Genomic DNA, 20213 nt, shown 5'->3' with positions numbered 1-20213 from the left:
AAAATTATTCCAATGCACTGGACTAATGGCTGAAATCACCAATAGTTTTTGTGTTGTCTGCTACTGCTGCAGTTAATTAGGGCTTGTTTTCTATCCTCATTAATTCAGTTTAGAACTTGAAATCCCAACCTCTTTCCCCACAAATGTTTAAAAGCAGAGCAGTCTCCCTTTGCTTAATTGAACATTATGATGCTCTGTCTCTGGCTCCAAGTTCGCGTGTGCGGAAAGCTAAATGAAAGTGTAGCATGAGATAATCTTCCCTGATAAAAATCAAAAGCAGGAAAAACTAAATCTCTAACAACCCATTGTCAGGAAATAGATTGTAAGAGAAACCTGAATGGGTTGTCTTGTATTTATTCCAGAGATTTGGGGGTTCTTACTGGATATGTACAAGGTTTGAGCATAGGAAGTGGCCCTGCTTCCTGCTCAGCAATGCACAAACAGATGTGGCTTCCTAGTCCTGTCTAGAGATTCTGACTATTAAAACTGGAATCTTCTTCGTGCAAAGAATGTTCTCTTCCACAGACCCTCGCTACCATTTTCTACCAAGGGAATGACTTATCTTTTCAAGAAATCTTACAGAGGAAAATATATGATAGAAATTATGGAAGACACATGGAAATAAAAGACTACACTTAGGAAAAGAGCATAAATTTTAGATGCCACCCACTGACCACTCTCCCCTTTCAGGTCCTTTGAAATAAAATAGTGGTTGCAACACAAGCAGTCGTTGCAGGATACAGTCCACCAATAATGTGGTCCAAAGGCCAATATTTTCCAGTTTGAGTTATCAACATTTGTCTCACTCATATCCACTGCAGTAGCTTTATGCTTTGTACAGTTTTACATTATTATGATAATTCTCCTTAACCTTCGTAAAAACACTTGGTATTAGAACACACGTTTACACCATGAACTGAAATACAATCAGCATTAATTAAGCCCCCCCCCCCAAAAAAACCCACCCATGGTGCTACTGATGATATTAAATGTTGTCTCCTTTTTCCCCTTTTCATTTCTTTCTTTCTAAAGGGTTTTTAAAGCATAAAACATTTGCAGATTCAAGATCAATTGTCCGAGAAAGTATCAGAAGTGTACCAGAGGAACCATTGGGAGAAGTAACCATGTGACTGAGAATTTTTGCTGCTTGTCAAATGGTGAGTGCACTACTGTGGATCTTGACTTTAAAAAAAAATTCACTTCACCATAGTGAAAATGTTCTAGAAATATTCTCAGAACATTGCAGTGCATAGGTTAGAAGCATCCTTTACAGCCTGGACATTCTGCAAATAACCACTCCTAGTAACATGCCTCTTTTTAAAGTTAAAATATTGTTGATGAAAGTTTACTGGAAGGAGCTCTAAAACAACAGTATACTATATAATGAGTTCAGTATCTATATTCACACCTAGAAGGTTATCTCGGTGGATCAAAGTTTCAGCACCATGGACAGCATATTTTCGGCAACTGGGGAATTTTTGACTTCCATCCATTTTAAAAGCAGATGATTATGGAAGACTGGGTGGTCTGCAGGTATGAGAGATCTATGCATACCTGAGTAAAGACTATAGTATTACACCATAAGAGCAGAAGAGTAGTTGGGAGAGAATCTGCCCAGCTACTTGGAGATTCCAAGACAAGAGTGATACTTAATTTTCTAAAATGTGGGAGAAGAGACCCATGTGAACTTGTGTTTCTTGCCTGGGCTCATCCTGAGGGAAACAGGAGTGGGAGTAATAAGAGATAGGATGCTGGGGTAGCCAGGAGAAGGTTTGGTTGGGTGATTCGTGGAAATGATCCACCAAACAGCAGATTTGGCTTATGCATCACAGTAGTATCTAGGAGACCTACCGCCTTACCTTTTCTGAAGATGTGATCTTTCTGTAAAGTATTTATGGCCTTTGATATCCACGAATCAGCAAGAACTATAATGCACAACACACAGCTGTCTTTGCTTACAGTCAACTCATTGGAGGCAGAATTTAATCTTCCCTCTAACCAGTGCCAAGCTGTAAATAGAAGTTAGGAGTACTTCCTCTCTGATGCTATGTGCCAAGTAAATACATGGAAGTATTGCAGCCCTTGAGTGCAGTGGTATACTCTCAGCTACTGTTTTCAGATCAGATTCTGAGAAAACAGCTAATGCTTTTACCTAAATGCAATGCTGGATCGGCTCTTCAGCAAAAAGAATAGATTCTCATAAAATCTGCTGACAGTTCTCAGCTTCTGCTTGGGTTAGGAGTCAACTGGGAGTAAATCTATCCCTAGTTTAATCAGCTGTTTTGCAGCAGCTCTCCACATTATGGTTACATGCTTATACTAATGCCTTCAGGGATACAATGATTGCATTGTAAAAGAGATAGTGTGATGTAGGTTTGGAATTGCCCAAGAAGGATGGTAAATTATATTATATTATATTTGTATGCCACAACTGCCGCTCGAATTTTACTAGCCAAGAAGTGGAAAATGCGACCAGAAAGAAGAGGAATACCAAGAAGACTGAAGGAAATTAAAGGACGATTTGAATAATTATTGTAATATAAAAAATTAGAAATTACTTGAAAGTATCAAATAGGCCTAGGATTAAATTAGAATTTATTTAAATAAATGGGATTTCAAATACTAAGAAAAGTGAATAAATTTGATTATAACTGGAACATTGTTATTAATGATGATATTGGAAAGCTGTGACATTCAGACACAAGGAAACTCAGAGGGGAGGGACTAGAGGAAGTCAAGTAATATGTTTATAGGGTTGGACTTTAAAATAATTAAGTTTGTTTTTGTTGTCTATTTGTTGTTGTTTTTATAGATGTATTTTTTATTTTTGTTTCGGTTTGTTTTTTGGTTGTGCAACGTTGCAGTATTTGTTATAATTGTAGAAAATTTAATAAAAAATATTGGGAAAGGAAAATTCTTAGCGTTTAGCTTAGCACTTATATTTCTTTAAAGTTGCTGGGAGTACATTTAACACCCATCTCTTTGTGTGGAAACATTTTTTTATTTTGCTTTGCAGTATACTGGTTTCTGTTGAGCTTGGAATCTGCTCTTATTTCCCTTCCTGTCTCAGAAGAACATTTTCCTCCCATAAATCAGCCTTCTGCAGTACCAGTTGGTCGACCCTAGTGTAGAAATCTGTAAATGTGTTTATTGTATGATACTAAACCATTTTTAGACCTGTAGCCTAAATGTGTGTCTATATTCGAATGTACGGTGAGTTTATGGGAGAAATCAGTAAGGGAAATACTGTTATTGGAAAATGTCATGAGGGCAAAATATATTTCTGTTGAGGGAATTGGTTGGTCAATGGAGTAACTTCACCTGCTTTCATAAGAATGATTTGTGTGTTGTGATGGTCCTTCTCTATTACTGCATAAATACTGAGTAGGTGGAGAGAATCTTTTATCTAAACATTTTGCACCCTGTGCTAAAAACTGGCATGAGATGGAAGATGTGTTACACACATCAGAGCTTAGTGAAAGTACAGGAAAGAAAGCTAAAAGCAGTTACCGGTACCCATTTGAATTTGGATATAGGCAAGAGAATTGAGAAGTTTTAGTTGAAGTTGCTAAATCTAGCATCCTTGGGGTGTCGTTTCTCTCTCTTTGGAGACCTGATGCAGGTTCAGCGGTTTTCCTTCCTTCCAATAGGCTGTATTTTTATATTCATAAATAAGCAAAATGTTATGAAGACACCATAAATCTCCAGTGTATTCTCTTCTAATGAAAACTAAATCCTGTAACACTGCCCCTGGGGAACACTTGCTATGGAATGTGATGCAGGATGCTGAAGGCAATTACAAAACCCAATGATACGTTACAGGAAAATTGGCATGGAGAATAATATCAGTGGTTCCTAGCCATAGTGGCTATGTTCTACCTCCCCTGTCAGAGCGATTATGGCTCTAAATCCCATTGCTGAGAATCACAAGTGGTGGAGAGTGCTGCTGCACTCAGATCCTGCTTTCCTTGGGCATCTGATTGGCTATTATGAGAACAGAATGCTGCACTAGATGAGTTTGTGGCCTGATCTAACAATGTTCTACTTACATTTGTGGGGGCACCTTTTGTCTAATTGAAATCACTTGGCATTTTAATTTTGCAAGGGATATCACAGTTGCAGTCATCATTTGCGTTGTCCTTAAAAAAACGGAATATATAGCCAGGTATGTAGAAATACAATTAAAATGTGGTTCATTTTGCTGAGGCAATGGAAAAATTCTTATTATGGAGGCCTCCAGTGAAGTTTTAAAAAGGGGAGGGAAGAAAAAGAATATAATACATTAACATATAGAATAAAATCAAATAACATACCCCTAGGTAATGAAATCACTGATAGTAATACACATGTATCTTTTAAAATCCCGCCCTGCAATGTAAAATGTGCTCAGCTTCGAAGAAATGTAAGCACAACCTGGCTCAAGACACTTGTAAAGCAAGGTATGGACAGTAGCTTTGGGAGGGGGAATGGAAGGAGACATAATTTAGACTTCACACTGGAATGTACATCCCATTCAAAACAACATGATGCAGATGAACTGCATCCTTACTTGGATATAGCTCATCATTAAGAAAGTTATATACAATGCTGTTTGTGTATGTTAATCCCTTTCCTTGGATTGTGGTGGTGATCCATTCACATTGGAAAGATGCTTAGAAAAGAGGTTGACAAACAACCTATACAGCAGCGGAGAAGCAAAGCTTGTTTAGGATTAGGAATAACAGAATACGAGAATTACTGCTATAGATTTGTGCCTATTAACATCAACTACATTTTCAAAGGCCAAAGCTATTTACATTTTAAAATTAAATTGCTCTCTTCTTTTATTTTGAAACACAAAGAAATGCTGCAGTACTGCAGAGGAGGGAAACAATTAATTAAGTTAAATGCATTATCCACACTCTGTTGTTGTTTGTTTCAGCAACATAAACACAGCATTACCTTCAAGCTTTAGTCCAGTGTTCTACCTACAATTAATCAATGGCTTTCTTTGAATGCTATTGTCCTGTTTGCAACAATAAGATCTCCTACCTGCATGAACTGGAGAGCTTGTTAAGAGAACATTCAATCATTATTTTTTTAAAAAGAGTCAGTAGGCAGTCGTGTTGGCATAAGTGTTGCACCTGTTTTCTTCCATCAGTCACAGAAGCCATACACCCTGCAGATTTTGAAATCAAATGACTGCTATGGCACAGTCCACAAGGTTCTACAGAGAACAAGAATTCAGGCATGCCAACATAAAGCTCACTGTCCCTTATTTATTTCATGCTTCTGGTGAGAGCTTTGGGCATGATCCACTGTAGAAAAGCTGCATCTTGACTCCGACTGGGCATTCCACAGAAGAGTTGTGAGTTGGATCAGCCTTGATGTGAGCGTTGCTTCAGATGACTGGATGCTGCAGTTTCTGTAAGGCACCAGGGCCTACCATTGCTATGCTATGGAAAGCCTATGTAACGTTGGAAAGGGTCGATCACTTGTCCTACCTGGGCAGTTACCTTTCCACAAGGGCCGACACTGATGCCGAAATCCAGCATCGCATGAGCTCTGTGAATGCAGCTTTCTCCCAATTGAAGCGCAGAGTGTTTGAGGACCGGGGCGTTAGCAGGGAAACTAAAATGCTTGTTCACAAAGCTATTGTACTAACAACTTACTGTATGCTTGTGAAACATGGACCACTTATAAACAACATCTCCAACTCCTCGAAAGACTCCATCAATGGTGTCTCTAAAAATTTCACATGTCACTTGGGAAGACAAGCAAACTAATGGAAGAAGCAATGATCACCAGTGTCAGAGCAATAATTCTTCAACATCAGCTTCATTGGACTGGTCATGTTGTTCGGATGCCTGATTATCATCTTCCAAAACAACTACTCTATTCCAAACTTAAAAATGGAAAGTGTAATGCTGGTGAACAACAAAAGAGGTTCAAGGCAAGTATTTAAAAATGTAGTATAAAAACTGACAACTGGGAACCACTGGCCTGTGAGTGCTCCAATTGGAGAACAGCCTTTACTAAAGGTGTCATGGACTTTGGAGATGCTTGAACTCAGGACTAAAGGGAGAAATGTGTTAGAGGACAAACCCTCACCATGATCAACTCCTGCCCAGAAACCTATGTCCCCACTGTGGAAGGACGTGTGGATCCAGAATTGGCCTCCACAGTCACGGACTCACTGTTAAGACCATGTTCATGGAAGACAATCTTACTCAGCTACAAGTGATCGCCAATGAGGAAGCAGCTATGGGCTGCTGCATAGATACAAACCTAGCATGGCAATCTAATCTAATTAGCTAATCTAATAATCTAATTTAGAACATCTTAGCAAGGGAATTTACTCCATGAGCAAGAGGGGAGTCTCAGCTGACAAAACATTTTAAGTGCAAAATATTCAACTTCCTTGAAAACATTTCTCTTGGAGAAACCTGCTCTAAATTAACTACCTTCCAGTTCTAGACTATTTAAAATTGAAGCTACTTGTACTTTTGCATGTTTAGATATCAAAGTTAGTTTAAAAACCAATGTCTATTTTATGGCATGATCCTAGTGATCTTAATATGGAAGCAGAGAGCCGAAGCAACCATGTACCCATTAAATATATATGAGGCTGCATTTGAAGTGAACTACATGGCAGGAATGGTATAATTGGAGGTACCTAGAAATAAGAATAATTAACCAAGCCTTTGAAAACCAAAGGCATATACCTATAGCTGTCAAGCATATTGCATGCTACCGTCTTCTGTAAATGGTTTAAAAGAAATCTAATGGTTTGATCCTATGTGCTATCGAGCAGTGGCGTAGCGTGGGGGGTGCAGGGGGGCCGGCTGCACCGGGCGCAACATCTGGGGGGGGCGCTTGCATTCGCAGCTCTCTGCCCCTACCTGGCTCACTCACTCTCTCAGTTAGGGGGTGCAAATTACTTGCCTTGCCCCGGGTGCTGACAACCCACGCTACGCCACTGCTATTGAGGGAGTAGATGTTTTCATAGACTAGGGAAAGAATGAAGGCATGTGAACAATCTTGGTTTAGCTACATTTCCAAAGAATGCAAGGTTTTTCACTTCTACAGATGTCATCTAAAAAATTCATGTATCTTGCTAGTCGTATAGGAAGGCCATAATATTATGTAAAGTATTAGATTGCACAAGAAAATGGAGCAAGGAGAAAATATAATCAGGAGCTCTTCCAAAGTTGTGATGTTTTAAGCAAGGTACAAGTATAGACTATGGAGTCAGCAGGAGTTGTTGCAGTGACTCATGAGAAGGCATTTTTTTGAATCAGAATTTGAAAGCTGGATTGGGTTGGATGATATCAGACAAGACCTCCAGGTGAGCAGTGGCAGTGATGGATAAATTGTCCCAGAAAGGATTAGTGAAAGAAGGGTATGAGCAAGGGTGGAGGGTGGGATAATAGATTAATTATCCATTAAAATGCCATAAGACCCCAAGAACCAGAAACCTCTATGAGGACCTTTTGATTATGATAATCATAATCCCGCCTCCCAGGGGGAAAGAGTAGCAAATCAATGTATAATCCTGTTAGGATCATAAATATACTTTACTGAAAAGCCATGATGTGCTGATGATACATAAATTTGTAGTGAAAGCTTCATTGTAATGGGTATTTAAGAAGTTCACGAACTGCTTTATAAACTTCTGTTTTCAGAATAGGAATGGCTTCATGATTTTAACTGCACTCTGCAGTACTGCAAACCAACCACATGGTTTCAGTAATGATGAATAAATAATCACGCCTCTTTTCACACAGTTGCACATACACAGAGAAGTTGCATACGGGACACTTTTTTCTTCTAAAAATGTTCAAATCCCAACCTGTGCAGTCCTTCATACTTAAGTTGGCAAGCTCCAGAAAAATATTACAATCTTCCCATTGTTCTTTGTGGTCTGGTTGCTATGACTCTGCTCTAGCGTGCATCTGGTAACTATACCAACGAGTGAGCTTTTGAAGCTACATTCTGCTGTCAGTGGATGACCCTAAATTAAGTTCTATAACCCAAACTGTAACCACAGGCCCAATCTGTCAACAGCTAAACAAATCACATTTTTTCTAGAAGGCCCTTGCATTTTAGTTTTGCCATTCTGTTTTGGCATCAGAATTCGGCTCTTGTGTTAAGGTTTTTATCTTTAATCTACCTCCTACTTTATCCTTGTTTCAGCTTTACTCAATCTGCATGAAGTGGGTACTTGAATGCTTACAGATGTAGTTTTTACTTTAGATGGAGGATTACAGAGCTTTTGTGTGGCTTTGCATTTTCAGGGTTGAGAGGCTAGGCAACTGATGTGGTAAGAGCAGCTGAACTGACAACCTTTCATTGCTGGGTTTTTCTTTTGTTTTTAAAAACAAAGCTCAGAAGTCCATGACCAAATTGCCTCTAAGTACTGAAAATCACTGAATGCTGCATAACAACCACACACATTTGTTTTAGCTATTGCAGAAAAACAAAAACAAAAAATCTTCATTGTTTGGCAATAATTGGCCATTGTTAGCTGTCCAAAAAACCTAAGGAAATCAGCCCTGAGTGCTCATTGGAAGGACAGATCCTGAAGCTGAGGCTCCAATACTTTGGCCACCTCATGAGAAGAGAAGATTCCCTGGAAAAGACCCTGATGTTGGGAAAGATTGAGGGCACAAGGAGAAGGGGACGACAGAGGACGAGATGGTTGGACAGTGTTCTTGAAGCTACCAGCATGAGTTTGACCAAACTGCGGGAGGCAGTGGAAGACAGGAGTGCCTGGCATGCTCTGGTCCATGGGGTCACGAAGAGTCGGACACGACTAAACAACTAAACAACAACAACAGCAGCTGTCCAAAAGAGAAATGGGGGCTGCTAGGAAAGACAAAAAGGCATCCTAGAAGGAAGTCCCAACTGAAAGATAGCAAATGCTAACCATTTGTACTATAATGAAACCTAATAGTCTTCTGTGTTCTCACAAGAAGCTCATATTTCTGACATCATATTCCATACTTCTTTTTTTTTTAAGGAAAGTCAGTTTTTCAAAAGGTCTCGTTGGGGTTTGAAATGATGTATCTATTGCCAAAGATGCCCATAAGAGAAAAAAGACCAAAACAAAACAAACCTGTGTCCATAGTCTAAACATGTGTGGAGTACTTTGCAGGGTTGTTCAGTCAGTTTAAACATTTGTTTCTTTGAATAATGCTTGAACTAAAATTCCCCTTTGAGAACTTTAATGAGGACTCCTTGGCTTTATTTATTTCTTCTTCTTTTAAATGGTAAGTGCAAGCAGCCCAACCATAAGCTACACTTTGTACAGGTTGCATAACACTGATTTGTAAGCTCACACATAGTGCATTATGAATTCATTAATGGCAGGTTGCAAATTGACAAATCAAGTAACACCACCTCGTTCAAGCTTTTAACAGCTGAATTCACAACCACAATGAGAAACTTGGGTCCGTGCATTGTGAATGGATGAGATTCAAATTCCATATTCATGTGTTCTACTTTCAACAATAATGGAGAAAACAGTGGTTCATGTGGAAGGAGCAACAAGATTGTAGGCCCCAAGCTAACCTCTTTGCTTGTTCATTAGGGAACCAGCTACAGCCATTTTCCTGGCATCCAAGCTATACAATTCAGTTTCTTTTTCTTAGTTACATTTTTTTTTTGCATGCTTGTCCACTTCTCTCATCAAAGAACTACAATTCTTTTTTTCATCAATTCCATGGAGGCCCAAGACTCTACCAATTAGGTCATGCTTAGATCATTGGTATTTCTTATTTTTTTCCTGATAGTTTTGCACCACCCAAAATGATTATCTTTTTTCTTTTCTTCAAAACATCCAAAACCTCTTAGATTTTGTTATCTTTTCCCCCTTCATTTTTTTTTTTGGTTATAAATAATGAAACATCTTGAATGAACTGATAATATGTACCATAAAAGGACTACAAAATGACGACAGGTTCATTGGAATAAGCTACATTTTCTCACTGTTAATGCTGGTTTTGTGATCTGTCGGCCTCAGCTGGATGTGGAGAGGTTCTGTGCTGCAAAAGATGGGATCTTGCTCTAGGAAGGGGCAGCCAACTCACTTTTCAAACTGTGACCCCTTCCTCCCATTAGCCTTGGAACAAAATCATACAGTGGTTTGAATTGTGGTGCTCCTGGTGTCCTTGTCTTTTCCTTCCTCATCGGTGACCTTTGTTTATGGCAAACAACTCAGATAAGCATATCACCTCTAGTACAATTTAGCACAATTTGTTTGTGGCAAGATTATTGTGTGCATTCAGCCTTTTTTAGAAAGCTAGGTCATTTCTCTAATATTATATTTCTCTTATATTGCAAACTTAGGACTCCCACTCAGAATTTTCAGGGATCCAAAGAGCACACACCTAAAAACTTCCATGCTTCTTGCTAATTTTCTCTTCCCTCTCTAGCTGCTCACAACAGGTTCCACATCGTGCTTTTCTGTTTTGTGTGTTGGGAGGGGGTTAAGGACTCTCACTGGTGGCAGCCAGCATGGCAAATGGTCAGGAATGATGGGAGTTTTAGGTCAGCCACATTTGGAGGGTCGTTTCCCTATACCTGCTGTAAAAGATTCTGGGATGTTCCAAAATTTATCTTTAGGAGATTAATAAAGATGATATGGTTACACAATGGTAGTGATTGTTATATTGCTAATGGAAGAATGGAAATGTCATTTCAGTATGCTATACAGAGAGCTCTGTGCCCTCTTCTCTTACTTCTTCTGTTTTACCTTGAGAATGAGCTCCAGAACAGGGAGCCAAAATTGAAGCCACTTGAAAGAGATGAAACTATGGGTCTGATGGGCTTGTGCAGGTTTTCCCCCTGAAGGAGAAGCTTATTCTATTGCTGTTTCCCTTTTTAGAGAAAACATGTTGAATTTCTGCATGCCATTCCGCAGCTGAAGGAATAGAAACCCTTCCTTCATTTGTCTTGTATTACCTTTACAGGAAACATTTACTGCCTTCATTTTAAAGGGACTTTGCCTCAGTAGATGATTTTATAATCTCCCCCACCTCAACCTTTCAAACAAATTCTTCTCTCAGGGTTTCTTAATTCCCCATTTCCTTAGAGGGGATTTTATATCAGAAGAAATTTTCTAATTTCCTTTTTCATGGATTCTTTTTTATGTTCAGAAGAGTTGTTCCTTCTTAGAGGGTTGCCCCTCGAGAGAGTTTCTTTTTAAAAGAAATTATATGTGTCCAAATAATTTTGGTGGTTGCCATTCTTCAAGAATTTTATAAAAGGGATGTCTTCAAAGAAACTCTGGCCTATGTTTGGTTGGACTCATTCCAAGCTTTTCCACCAAACATTCCAAGCTTCCCAGCAACATAGTTTATCAAGTCCTATCTTAAGTCTGCCTCATCTAGGCTTTCTCTGCTGCTTTTGAAGTTGTGGTGGTGCTCACCTCAAAACTCCAGTAAGGAGCTGAGTCAGCATCTTTGGGCTACTCTAGCAACCATGCCTCATCTTCTCTGGCACAGCTGTGTCAGATCTAGCAAAAGTGTGGGAGTTGAAGCTGTTTCCAGCTGCCTCTCCATATATATATTACAAGGCTTGAATATAACAAGGCTTGATCTTCAAGGGAAGCAATGGGAGTTGAAGATACTTTACTTTTTACTAACACATTACTCAAGAAAGCAGCTGCCACAATTTTGTTGTGCATGCACACACATGTGTGTGTGTGAAAAGACACACAGAGACATGTTGTTAAGTGCATGATCACCAGTCAGTTTTTAGGTGCCTTCGTCCCAAGGATGGAGACAGAACCCGCTGGAGAAAACAGAACACTGCATGGAAAAAGAGAACATTGCTTCGTTCCTTCCATCTCTCATTCCATATGAAATGACAGGTGGACTGAGTGGGAGCAATGTGAAAATTAATGTGGAGAGGATTGGTGACTCAGCAGTGACTGTAAAGTCAAGCAATCTCCTCAGACGTTTTGGCACACAGCTACTCTTCAGCTTGTCCATAGATTACAATAGGCCACTTTGTGGGTGGGACCAGGTAGGAGATGGGTCAGGAGGAAGTGGTTGTTGCTCACCATCACAGAGGAGGATTCTTAAGCAGTTTATCTGCGGTTTTGTTCGGAGGCCAACAGAGGAGAGAAGGAAAGCTATGTTTCTGTTTCAAGCACTGTGTTTGAAGAGTACTTTCATAATAAATCAGATTCCTATTTTAACAGTTACAGCCCAATTCTACAACCAACTCTCACATGCTTCAGCTATGGGAGCTTGTTTTGAGTAGAACAGAGTAGTAAGAGTCAGTGTGGTGTTGTGGTTCGAGTCCTGCTCTAGAGCCAGGGAGGCCAGGGTTCATATCCCTACTTGGCCGTGAAGCTTGCTGGGTGACCTTGGACCAGCCCCTACCTCACAGGGTGGTTGTGAAGATAAAAATAGAGATGGGAGAACCTTGCACACAACCTTCGGCTCATTGAATGAACAGTGGGATGTGAATGAAAAATAATAATAATGCAGGTAATAAACAGCTTTTTTGAAACAGCTGCCACTGAGAATTATAGATCTTTGATCATTCAGGGGAAAATAAAAGAATGAACAGTGTCTGGACTTGCAGGATTAACTGCCAAATCCTATGTATATTTACCCTGCATTCAGCTGAATTAAATGGAACTTACACCCCATATAGGATGCCTGGGAACCTGTGGTACGAAGGTGCTAAATCCTTTGTGGACATTTCATTTAGGAGGTAGTATAAAATTCCATGGTGCCCTTTAGGCACATACCTTGCGATTTATTAGTGTAGTATTGCACAATCAGATTTGGGCCAGAAGCTCTTTTATTGGTTCTGAGTGAGTGCTTCAAAATGGCTAGTTGAGTTTATTATTGTAACAAGTATATGTAAAGATGTAAAGCAAGGCATATGATATCACACAGCCCCAAAGGAAAGAACTGAAAACTGAAGTACATACAAACAACAAAATGCTGATTCTGTTGCTGGTGGGGAGCAGAGGGGGAATGGGTCATTATATATCCACCCACACTACATTTTTCCTATGAAGGTAGCATGGATTAGTATGGTGTTCATGACTCCAGCTGCAGTTACTAACTCTGGTTGCTGGCAGGTATCCGACAGCTTTTTCTGTCCATCTGCATATGTAACTCCTGCAGCCCAAGCAAGAGCGAAAAGCTTATATTGCTGTTTTATTTCCTGACTGGTTTCATTTGCGCACTTGAAGGTCTTTTGAAGCCAGCTGTGATGGAACCACCAAATGGAGCTGATGAGCAGCAGGAACTGCAGAGCAAGGCAGAACAATCTCAGAAAGGTTCTGCGAGGAGGACTCCAGAGCATAGCTGGGTGGCTTGGTGGACCGGAGGAATTGCGTATCTGTTCGCCCTGTCACAGATATTGGTAAGGATTCGGACTTAACTCAGATGGAGATCGCTTTTTGAAAAAAAGAGAAAAGGACAACATTGCTTTTGTTTTTTTTAGATTCATACATTTTAGGGGCCAGATTTCCCACATCATATATGCTGATATAGCTGAAATTATGTCAAAAGCTGTGCCATGTTACAACCAGGTAATAATCTGTTTGTCATTTTATTCCAGTTAATGTATGCAGCCTGCAAAAATGCCTGGCTGATACAAAAACATTTTTTTGTATTTTATCTTTATTTGCACTTTAAACAAATGAAAACCAATTGGTTATGCAGGCTTGAGATTAAAATGAAAATTTCACTTTCCTGATTATGAAAGCTCATGATGAATTATTTGATTGACTGCACAGGTTATCTCCCTTATGTTTTGGTATGGTGGCTGTGAAACAATCCCAGAGTTTCTGGAGGTTTTTGAGATATTGTCTGATCTCCTTACTTCACCTGGACAATTGTTTACAGATTCTGAAAAGGTATGTTCAGTGATATCTCTATCCTTTTAATGCAGGACATAGTGGCTCCCAAACTGTGGAATGATCTTTCATCAGATGTCAAAGAGATAAATGATTATACGACCTTCCGTAGACATCTGAAGGCATCCCTGTATCAGGAATCTTTTAATGTGTGATGTTCTGTTGTGTTTTTGTATACGTATTCTGTTGGAAGCCACCCATAATGGCCAGGGCAACTATTATTATTATTATTATTAATTCACTCTAGACTTGCCCATTATTATCCTCCCTTTCCCATCTTTCTCTCTGCCATCTCTTGTTTTAGCTTTCCCTTGGGAGGTTGGGGGAGGAGCGTTGCCCTCTGACATGTTTCCTCTGACCTAAGTCTCATTCTCACAAGTGAGGGCGAACTGCCCCTTTGAGGAAGTTGGATTGACTGTAGAGGGCACCAAGATTCAATTCCCTTCCTCCTTCAGGGCATCCCCCACTTTCAGTGTAACACAGACCTCCATGGATGATGGGGGGGGGGGGAATGAAGGGGAGGAGAATTAAGCTTTCCCACTTCCTTGGCTCAGTGCCACTGTTGAACTCAGGAAACTAACGTGTCTTGCTGTATTCACCACCTGAGTCCAAAAAAACACCCCTCACAATGCCTTCAGGGGAAAAGCGAAAACTCTTATATATAACATTTCAGCCCCCAAAGCCATTGTGAGGGATGGGTGGCAGCCACTGCAGTCCCTCTTAAGCCAGGAAACAGCTCCATGGAGCCAGCTCTGAGGAAAGTCTGCAGCCAGTATGGACAGGTGCTTCCCAGCTAGGTGCTGAGGTGGCAACAGCTCCCTGTGCAGCTGCGGAGCTAGCTCACGGCAGCTGAGTTGGTGAATAGATTTCACAGCCCCTCTGTTTGAACTGGGCACTTCCTGGCTTAACTTTCATCTGTAAGCTGCCTTTGGGAGGTAGGGTTTTTAAATGCATTTATAAACCTGCAGTGTAGAGACCAGGCACACCTCTATGGGGACAGTGTTTCACAGTCTAGAGTCCACCACAAAAAGCCTTGTCTTCACATGTGAGGAGACATAAATGCCTGGCAGCCTTGTATGGCTGAAAGTGGACTTCCAAATAACTTGGTTCCAAAGCACTTAGAACTGAGCTGAGAAATGCAGTGATAACCAGCTCAGCAGGCACAGAACTGGTGTTGCATTCTCTTATCACCTTGCCCCCACCAGCAACAGAGCAGCAGCATTCTACCTCAGTTGGAGTTTCCAGACCATCTTCAAGGGCAGCCTCTCATAGAGTGCATCACAGTAGTCTAACCTGAATATGACTAAAGCATTGATTTACTTAGTCCAGTCTTGTAGTTGGTGTACCAGCTTGAGCTGGTAAAATGCACTCCTAGCTACAGACACTACCAGTGTTGACAAAAACAGCATGGTGTCTAGGAGGACACCTGAGCTACAGCACTGGTCCTATCTAGCACTGGTCATACCAGTCCACCCAGATCAGCCAGCCATCCCACCCATAGCACTATCTGCATTAGACTTCAGCTTAATTCTAAAGTCATCCCCAGACACCTGTTCAGGAGTTCTACAGCCTCCCTGAGATTTGCAAATGGAAATGAGAAATAAAGCTGTGTGTCATCACCCACATATTGTTGACACCAAAGCCTAACCTTGGAATTGCTTCCACAGACAAAGCAGTGCCTTTTAAGTTCATGTTTTCTTAATGTGGGACCTTGCAGATATGGGATCAGATCTCCTGTCTCCTTAAAATAATTTAAGAACAGAAATGGGGACCCTCAGATTTGGTTGGAACTCTCACAGTAAGAGAGGGGGCAATCCATTCTTCCCGGATCCCTTTCCTGTTGTAAATTGCCCCCTTAATACTGTCAATGGGACAAATGGTTTCAGAGGAAACCCCACCTTTCCTTTTCAGAACAGTCCCATTCCAGTCTGCTCCTCCAAGCTGTTTTATTTTTCTTTAAAGGCAGATGGTCTGATCAGTGACCTTCAGTGTCTTCCCTAGTTTTGTGCTTGAGTTATGATGTCATGTGCTAGGAAGTAGTTTCAAGTCTGATTGATCCTCACACTACACCACAAAAGAAGCACCAAGCAGAAGGAAACAATTCAGAGGCATTTGGATCAGTGGATCAATCACTCCATTTCTAGGGATCAATTTTATGTAAGAGATAGTAGAGTCGGCATTTCTGTCCTGTTTGATGATAGCAATTGGAAAATTTGGAATAGGGGTGGGTTGCATTTGAGTTAAAACATTTGATTTGAATTTGAGATGTTTGCATATAATGAAGGCTCTTGATTTCTGGCCATGGATTTTTAAAAGGGATTAACTGGATAGATAATTGAACAGCAGCACTAGGAACATTTGGACCTTTAAATACCCCTAATTAACCTATATGGGTTTGTGTTGTTTTGTAGGATCCGAAAAGAGATGGGGGTATCATAGTGCCTTGCTTCCTGCTGTTTTTGGTTTCCTTTGGCTTGCTACTCCTAGGAATATTGGTAAGCTAACGTCTTGAATTTATTCAATTCCGATTAAAGAATTTGCCAAACAAATTGATACCTTCCAAGTTCCCTCAGAGTGTCATGCTGATGCATTTCATGAGAAACAGTTTCTAATGCCCCAATAATCGTTAGCAATTCACATGCACATGGTTTGAGCACGTAAACATTGTTACATATATATTGTTGTTAGGCTCATTCTGGGACATGGGACAATTGAAGGATTTTCTCTGGTAACTTGGCAGGAAGTGTATTTAAAAACCACTCACTAAGGATGGTAATTAATGTTAATACCTCTGTGAATAAGAATACTGATGTGGGTAGTGAGATTAGCTTTGCTGTTCAATTGCATTAGCTTTTTGCTTAGGCTTTTATTTGCAAGATGTATTGTGAGATCAAATAAAAAGCTTTCAGAGAATGGTGTAATAGTGCACATTAAAGTGCAAAAGACAGACTTCTAAATCGACACTGAACTGTATAAAATCACCAGAACTTGTACAATGAGCCACTCTAAGCCTGAAACAAGCCAAATCAGAATAAGCACAGTGTGATGTTTTTGTTATGATCGGTCCTACTGAATTTTCTGCAGTTTCCCCAAACTGTTTCTTGCCGTCAGAGTCAATTAAGCACAGCAACAAAGAAACAAAGTAGTAGAGATCATTATAGGTGTAGAGCAATGTTAATACGTTGCTGTAAATTAATTTATGCTACATCAATTCCCGTGGTTAGCTTAGTTGGCAAAAGCCACAGAGTGGGGATTACTGAAGTGATCCCATGGTGGGACATATCTGAGATCACCATCAATGGATGAATAAGAATCCGGGTTTGACATACTGGGGAATCTGTATAATAGTTCATAATTTGAAACAAACAACATTTTAATCAAGAAAGAAGGGGGGGGAGTAGGGCAACAAGGACCTATGTTTAATTTATGGGATGTTGAGAGCAGCTGTGTGTAAGAGAGAGGGAATTTGCCTTCTTAAGTGTCAAAAATTATAGTACAGTCAAACTTTGGTTCCTGAACGACTCCTTTTTGGAACATTTCAGCTCCTGAATGCTGAAAACCCAGAAGTAAATGCTCTAGTTTTCAAACGTCTTTTGGAAGCCTAACATCCAACACGGCTTCCGCTTGAGTGCCAGAAGCTCTTGCAGTCAACTGGAAGCCGCGCCTCAGTTGTCGAACATTTCGTAAGCTGAATGGGCTTCCAGAACGGATTACGTTCAACAACCGAGGTTTGACTATATCCTGGAAAGGGATAGGGACAGTCAAATAAATGTTACATGTTTATTATAGCAAAATGCTGGTTAAATACCATTGTCATACAGATCCACAAGACTTAAGTACTTCTCAGACTTCTTGTTGACAATAAACCTGAGTACTGATGTGACGATACAACAGTATTTTTTTGCATTAGTTATCACATCATTTAGCATAAACCTACAAAGTACATATTTCCCCTTTTCACAGAGTTAGGATATATTTACACTGCAGACTTAAGCCAGTTTAACAGTAATATATTTATCCTAGAGAACTCTTGGGTTTATAATTGCTGAGAATGGAAAGATCACAAAGTTTACCTCACCAAACTACACTTCCCATGGTTATTTGGGAATGCCACTGCTAGAAAACTGATACACATTTGTAGAATAGATCACACCTTTGGGTACTGCCAGAGTAACACTCCTATCACATTTTATTTCTCTTCACTTTTCTGTTGTGGCTCAGCAATATCAATTACAGTTTTTGACACATTGTGTGAAACAGCCCAGTTTTAACCTCTGCTAAATGAAATCAGGTCAAAATTAACAAGGTGTCTTGGTAAATGGACGCAGAAGTACATTGGCACAAATTCACACAAATAATGAAAAAGAATAAAAGTTCTAAAAATGAAGGCAGAAAATGAGAGAGAGTGACCAGGAAAAGGGACAGTTGAAACTTCGCTGAGATGAAGTATTTGTTGTTGTTTTTTGAATGATATTTATTAAGTTTTACAAAAGGTAAAAAGACAACAAACAACAAACATCAAAAATACAAACAACATCAAAAATCATAAAGAAAAAAAAAGAAAACATAAAAAAGATTCAACCTAGTAATAAAAAATTAAAAAGAAAACTCTGGTTCATTTTAATAATCTTCAAAACCTTATTTTCCTTACTTCCTCCCACCTTCCCTTCTTGTATTCCACTTTAGAAGTTTTTTCAGCAAGCTCATTCATATTCATTTTATCCTTTATCTTTCCCTTTGTACTCTTACTTATCTTAATCGCTAGAACCCCATCATTTCTTTTACACTGCCCTTAGCACTCATAGATTTTACAATAATTTTGTAGATAGACTTTAAACTTCTTCCAATCTTCTTCCACCAACTCTTCTCCTTGATCTTGGATTCTGCCGGTCATTTCTGCCAGTTCCATATAGTCTATTACTTGTATCTGCCACTCTTCCAAGGTGGGTAGATCTTGTGTCTTCCAGTGTTTTGCGATGAGTATTCTTGCTGCTGCTGTAGCACACATAAAAAAAGTTCTATCCTTCTTTGACACCAATTGGCCAACCATACCCAGAAGAAAGGCCTCTGGTTTCTTTAGAAAAGTATATTTAAATACTTTTTTCAGTTCATTATATATCATTTCCCAGAACGCCTTAATCTGAGATGAAGTATTTGAAAAAAATATACATATATGTTATGAAAAATTAATTTTACATAAATAGAAGGGAGTAGAATGCCAATGGTGGCAGAACATGGAATGATGTATGAACTGAAAAGCACTTGTGCCATTCTCTTTAGCAGATCACATAAGAAAAAATCCCTGTTGGTTTGGATCAGGGGTCAGCAAACTTTTTCAGCAGGGGGCCGGTCCACTGTCCTTCAGACCTTGTGGGGGGCCAGACTATATTTTGAAGGGGGGAAAAATGAATGAATTCCTATGCCCCACAAATAACCCAGAGATGCATTTTAAATAAAAGGACACATTCTACTCATGTAAAAACACGCTGATTCCTGCACTGTTTGCGGGCCAGATTTAGAAGGCACTTGGGCCAGATCCGGCCCCCGGGCCTTAGGTTGGCCTACCCATGGTTTGGATACTTCCTTAGAGGACAGGGAGAGGTTGAAGTCCTGGCACTTTGCCAGAGATTATAGGCAGCACACTGTTTTAAACAGTGGAGCCCTTTGAGCAAGCTGTTAAATTGTGGATATTCTGCATTGAATAAAAGCAGACTTGAACTTATCCTCACAGGTTATTAAATTAAGTTGGTTTGTGTATTTAACAGCTTAATATCTGAATTAGATTTAATGCAGTTTTCTGGAAACGCTATGTTTGCACAGTCATAAAGAACAAGCAGACTGACACTGCCAACGCCCTGCCCTCCACCACATCCTATCTCTAGGTGAGGCCCCTATAAATGGAGGCTTCTCTTAACCTTTCCTTGACAGCCCCCAAAGGGGTAGATTGGATTTGCATCCTTAAGCTGCTTATTTCATTGCCGACTTGCTCTAGTAGCTCGGAAATTTCTTTTCAACCTGAACCTGCCTCATTGATCCTTGTTCTGTTCTCTGTGGACAGTTGTTGTCCTTCTCTTCTCTGAGAGATGCTGAAATATTTGAAAACTGCCAGTGTGTGTGTGTGTCTCTGTGTGTGTCCATTTCAAACTTAGTGACTTAATTTGAGAATGGGGTAGCCAGTTCTGGTAATAATATATCTACTAAATAAAGTATAATGCTATGAATTGGGTAGAACCCTTCCTTACATGTCAGATTTTCTGAATTTTCAAGAAATGTGATTTTCCAAACATTTGTTGTCGTTCAATACTCTTTTTAGTTCTGGACTTCTTTCACACTCGGCTTTTCTGTA

At 39.8% G+C, this 20213-nt stretch overlaps 2 protein-coding genes across 14 annotated transcripts in view; one reads left to right on the top strand and one right to left on the bottom strand.

The window, feature by feature from the left end:
* The window catches only part of TMEM86A (transmembrane protein 86A), a 217064-nt gene that overhangs the window by 90826 nt on the left and 106025 nt on the right, over window positions 1–20213 (bottom strand). The gene's annotated exons all lie outside the window — the stretch shown is intronic.
* PTPN5 (protein tyrosine phosphatase non-receptor type 5) overlaps window positions 1–20213 on the top strand; it is a 63536-nt gene that overhangs the window by 20131 nt on the left and 23192 nt on the right. For 12 of the 13 annotated variants that reach the window (XR_014559848.1, XM_083720971.1, XM_083720969.1 and 9 more), the window contains 4 exons: window positions 1033–1157; window positions 13199–13371; window positions 13748–13867; window positions 16279–16362. Coding sequence is in view for 12 of the 13 variants with exons in the window: in XM_083720971.1 (XP_083577097.1) it covers window positions 13219–13371; window positions 13748–13867; window positions 16279–16362 (357 nt within the window). In the remaining variant the exon portion in view is untranslated. Of the gene's footprint in view, window positions 1–1032; window positions 1158–13198; window positions 13372–13452; window positions 13541–13747; window positions 13868–16278; window positions 16363–20213 lie in introns of those variants that run through there. The other variant, XM_083720962.1, reaches the window with a different exon arrangement.

Source organism: Podarcis gaigeae, assembly GCF_964106915.1.
Source record: "Podarcis gaigeae genome assembly, chromosome: 1".
Classification (NCBI taxonomy): domain Eukaryota; kingdom Metazoa; phylum Chordata; class Lepidosauria; order Squamata; family Lacertidae; genus Podarcis; species Podarcis gaigeae.
Note: the sequence above shows the minus strand (reverse complement) of the source record. Positions and strands in the feature narration are given on the sequence as shown.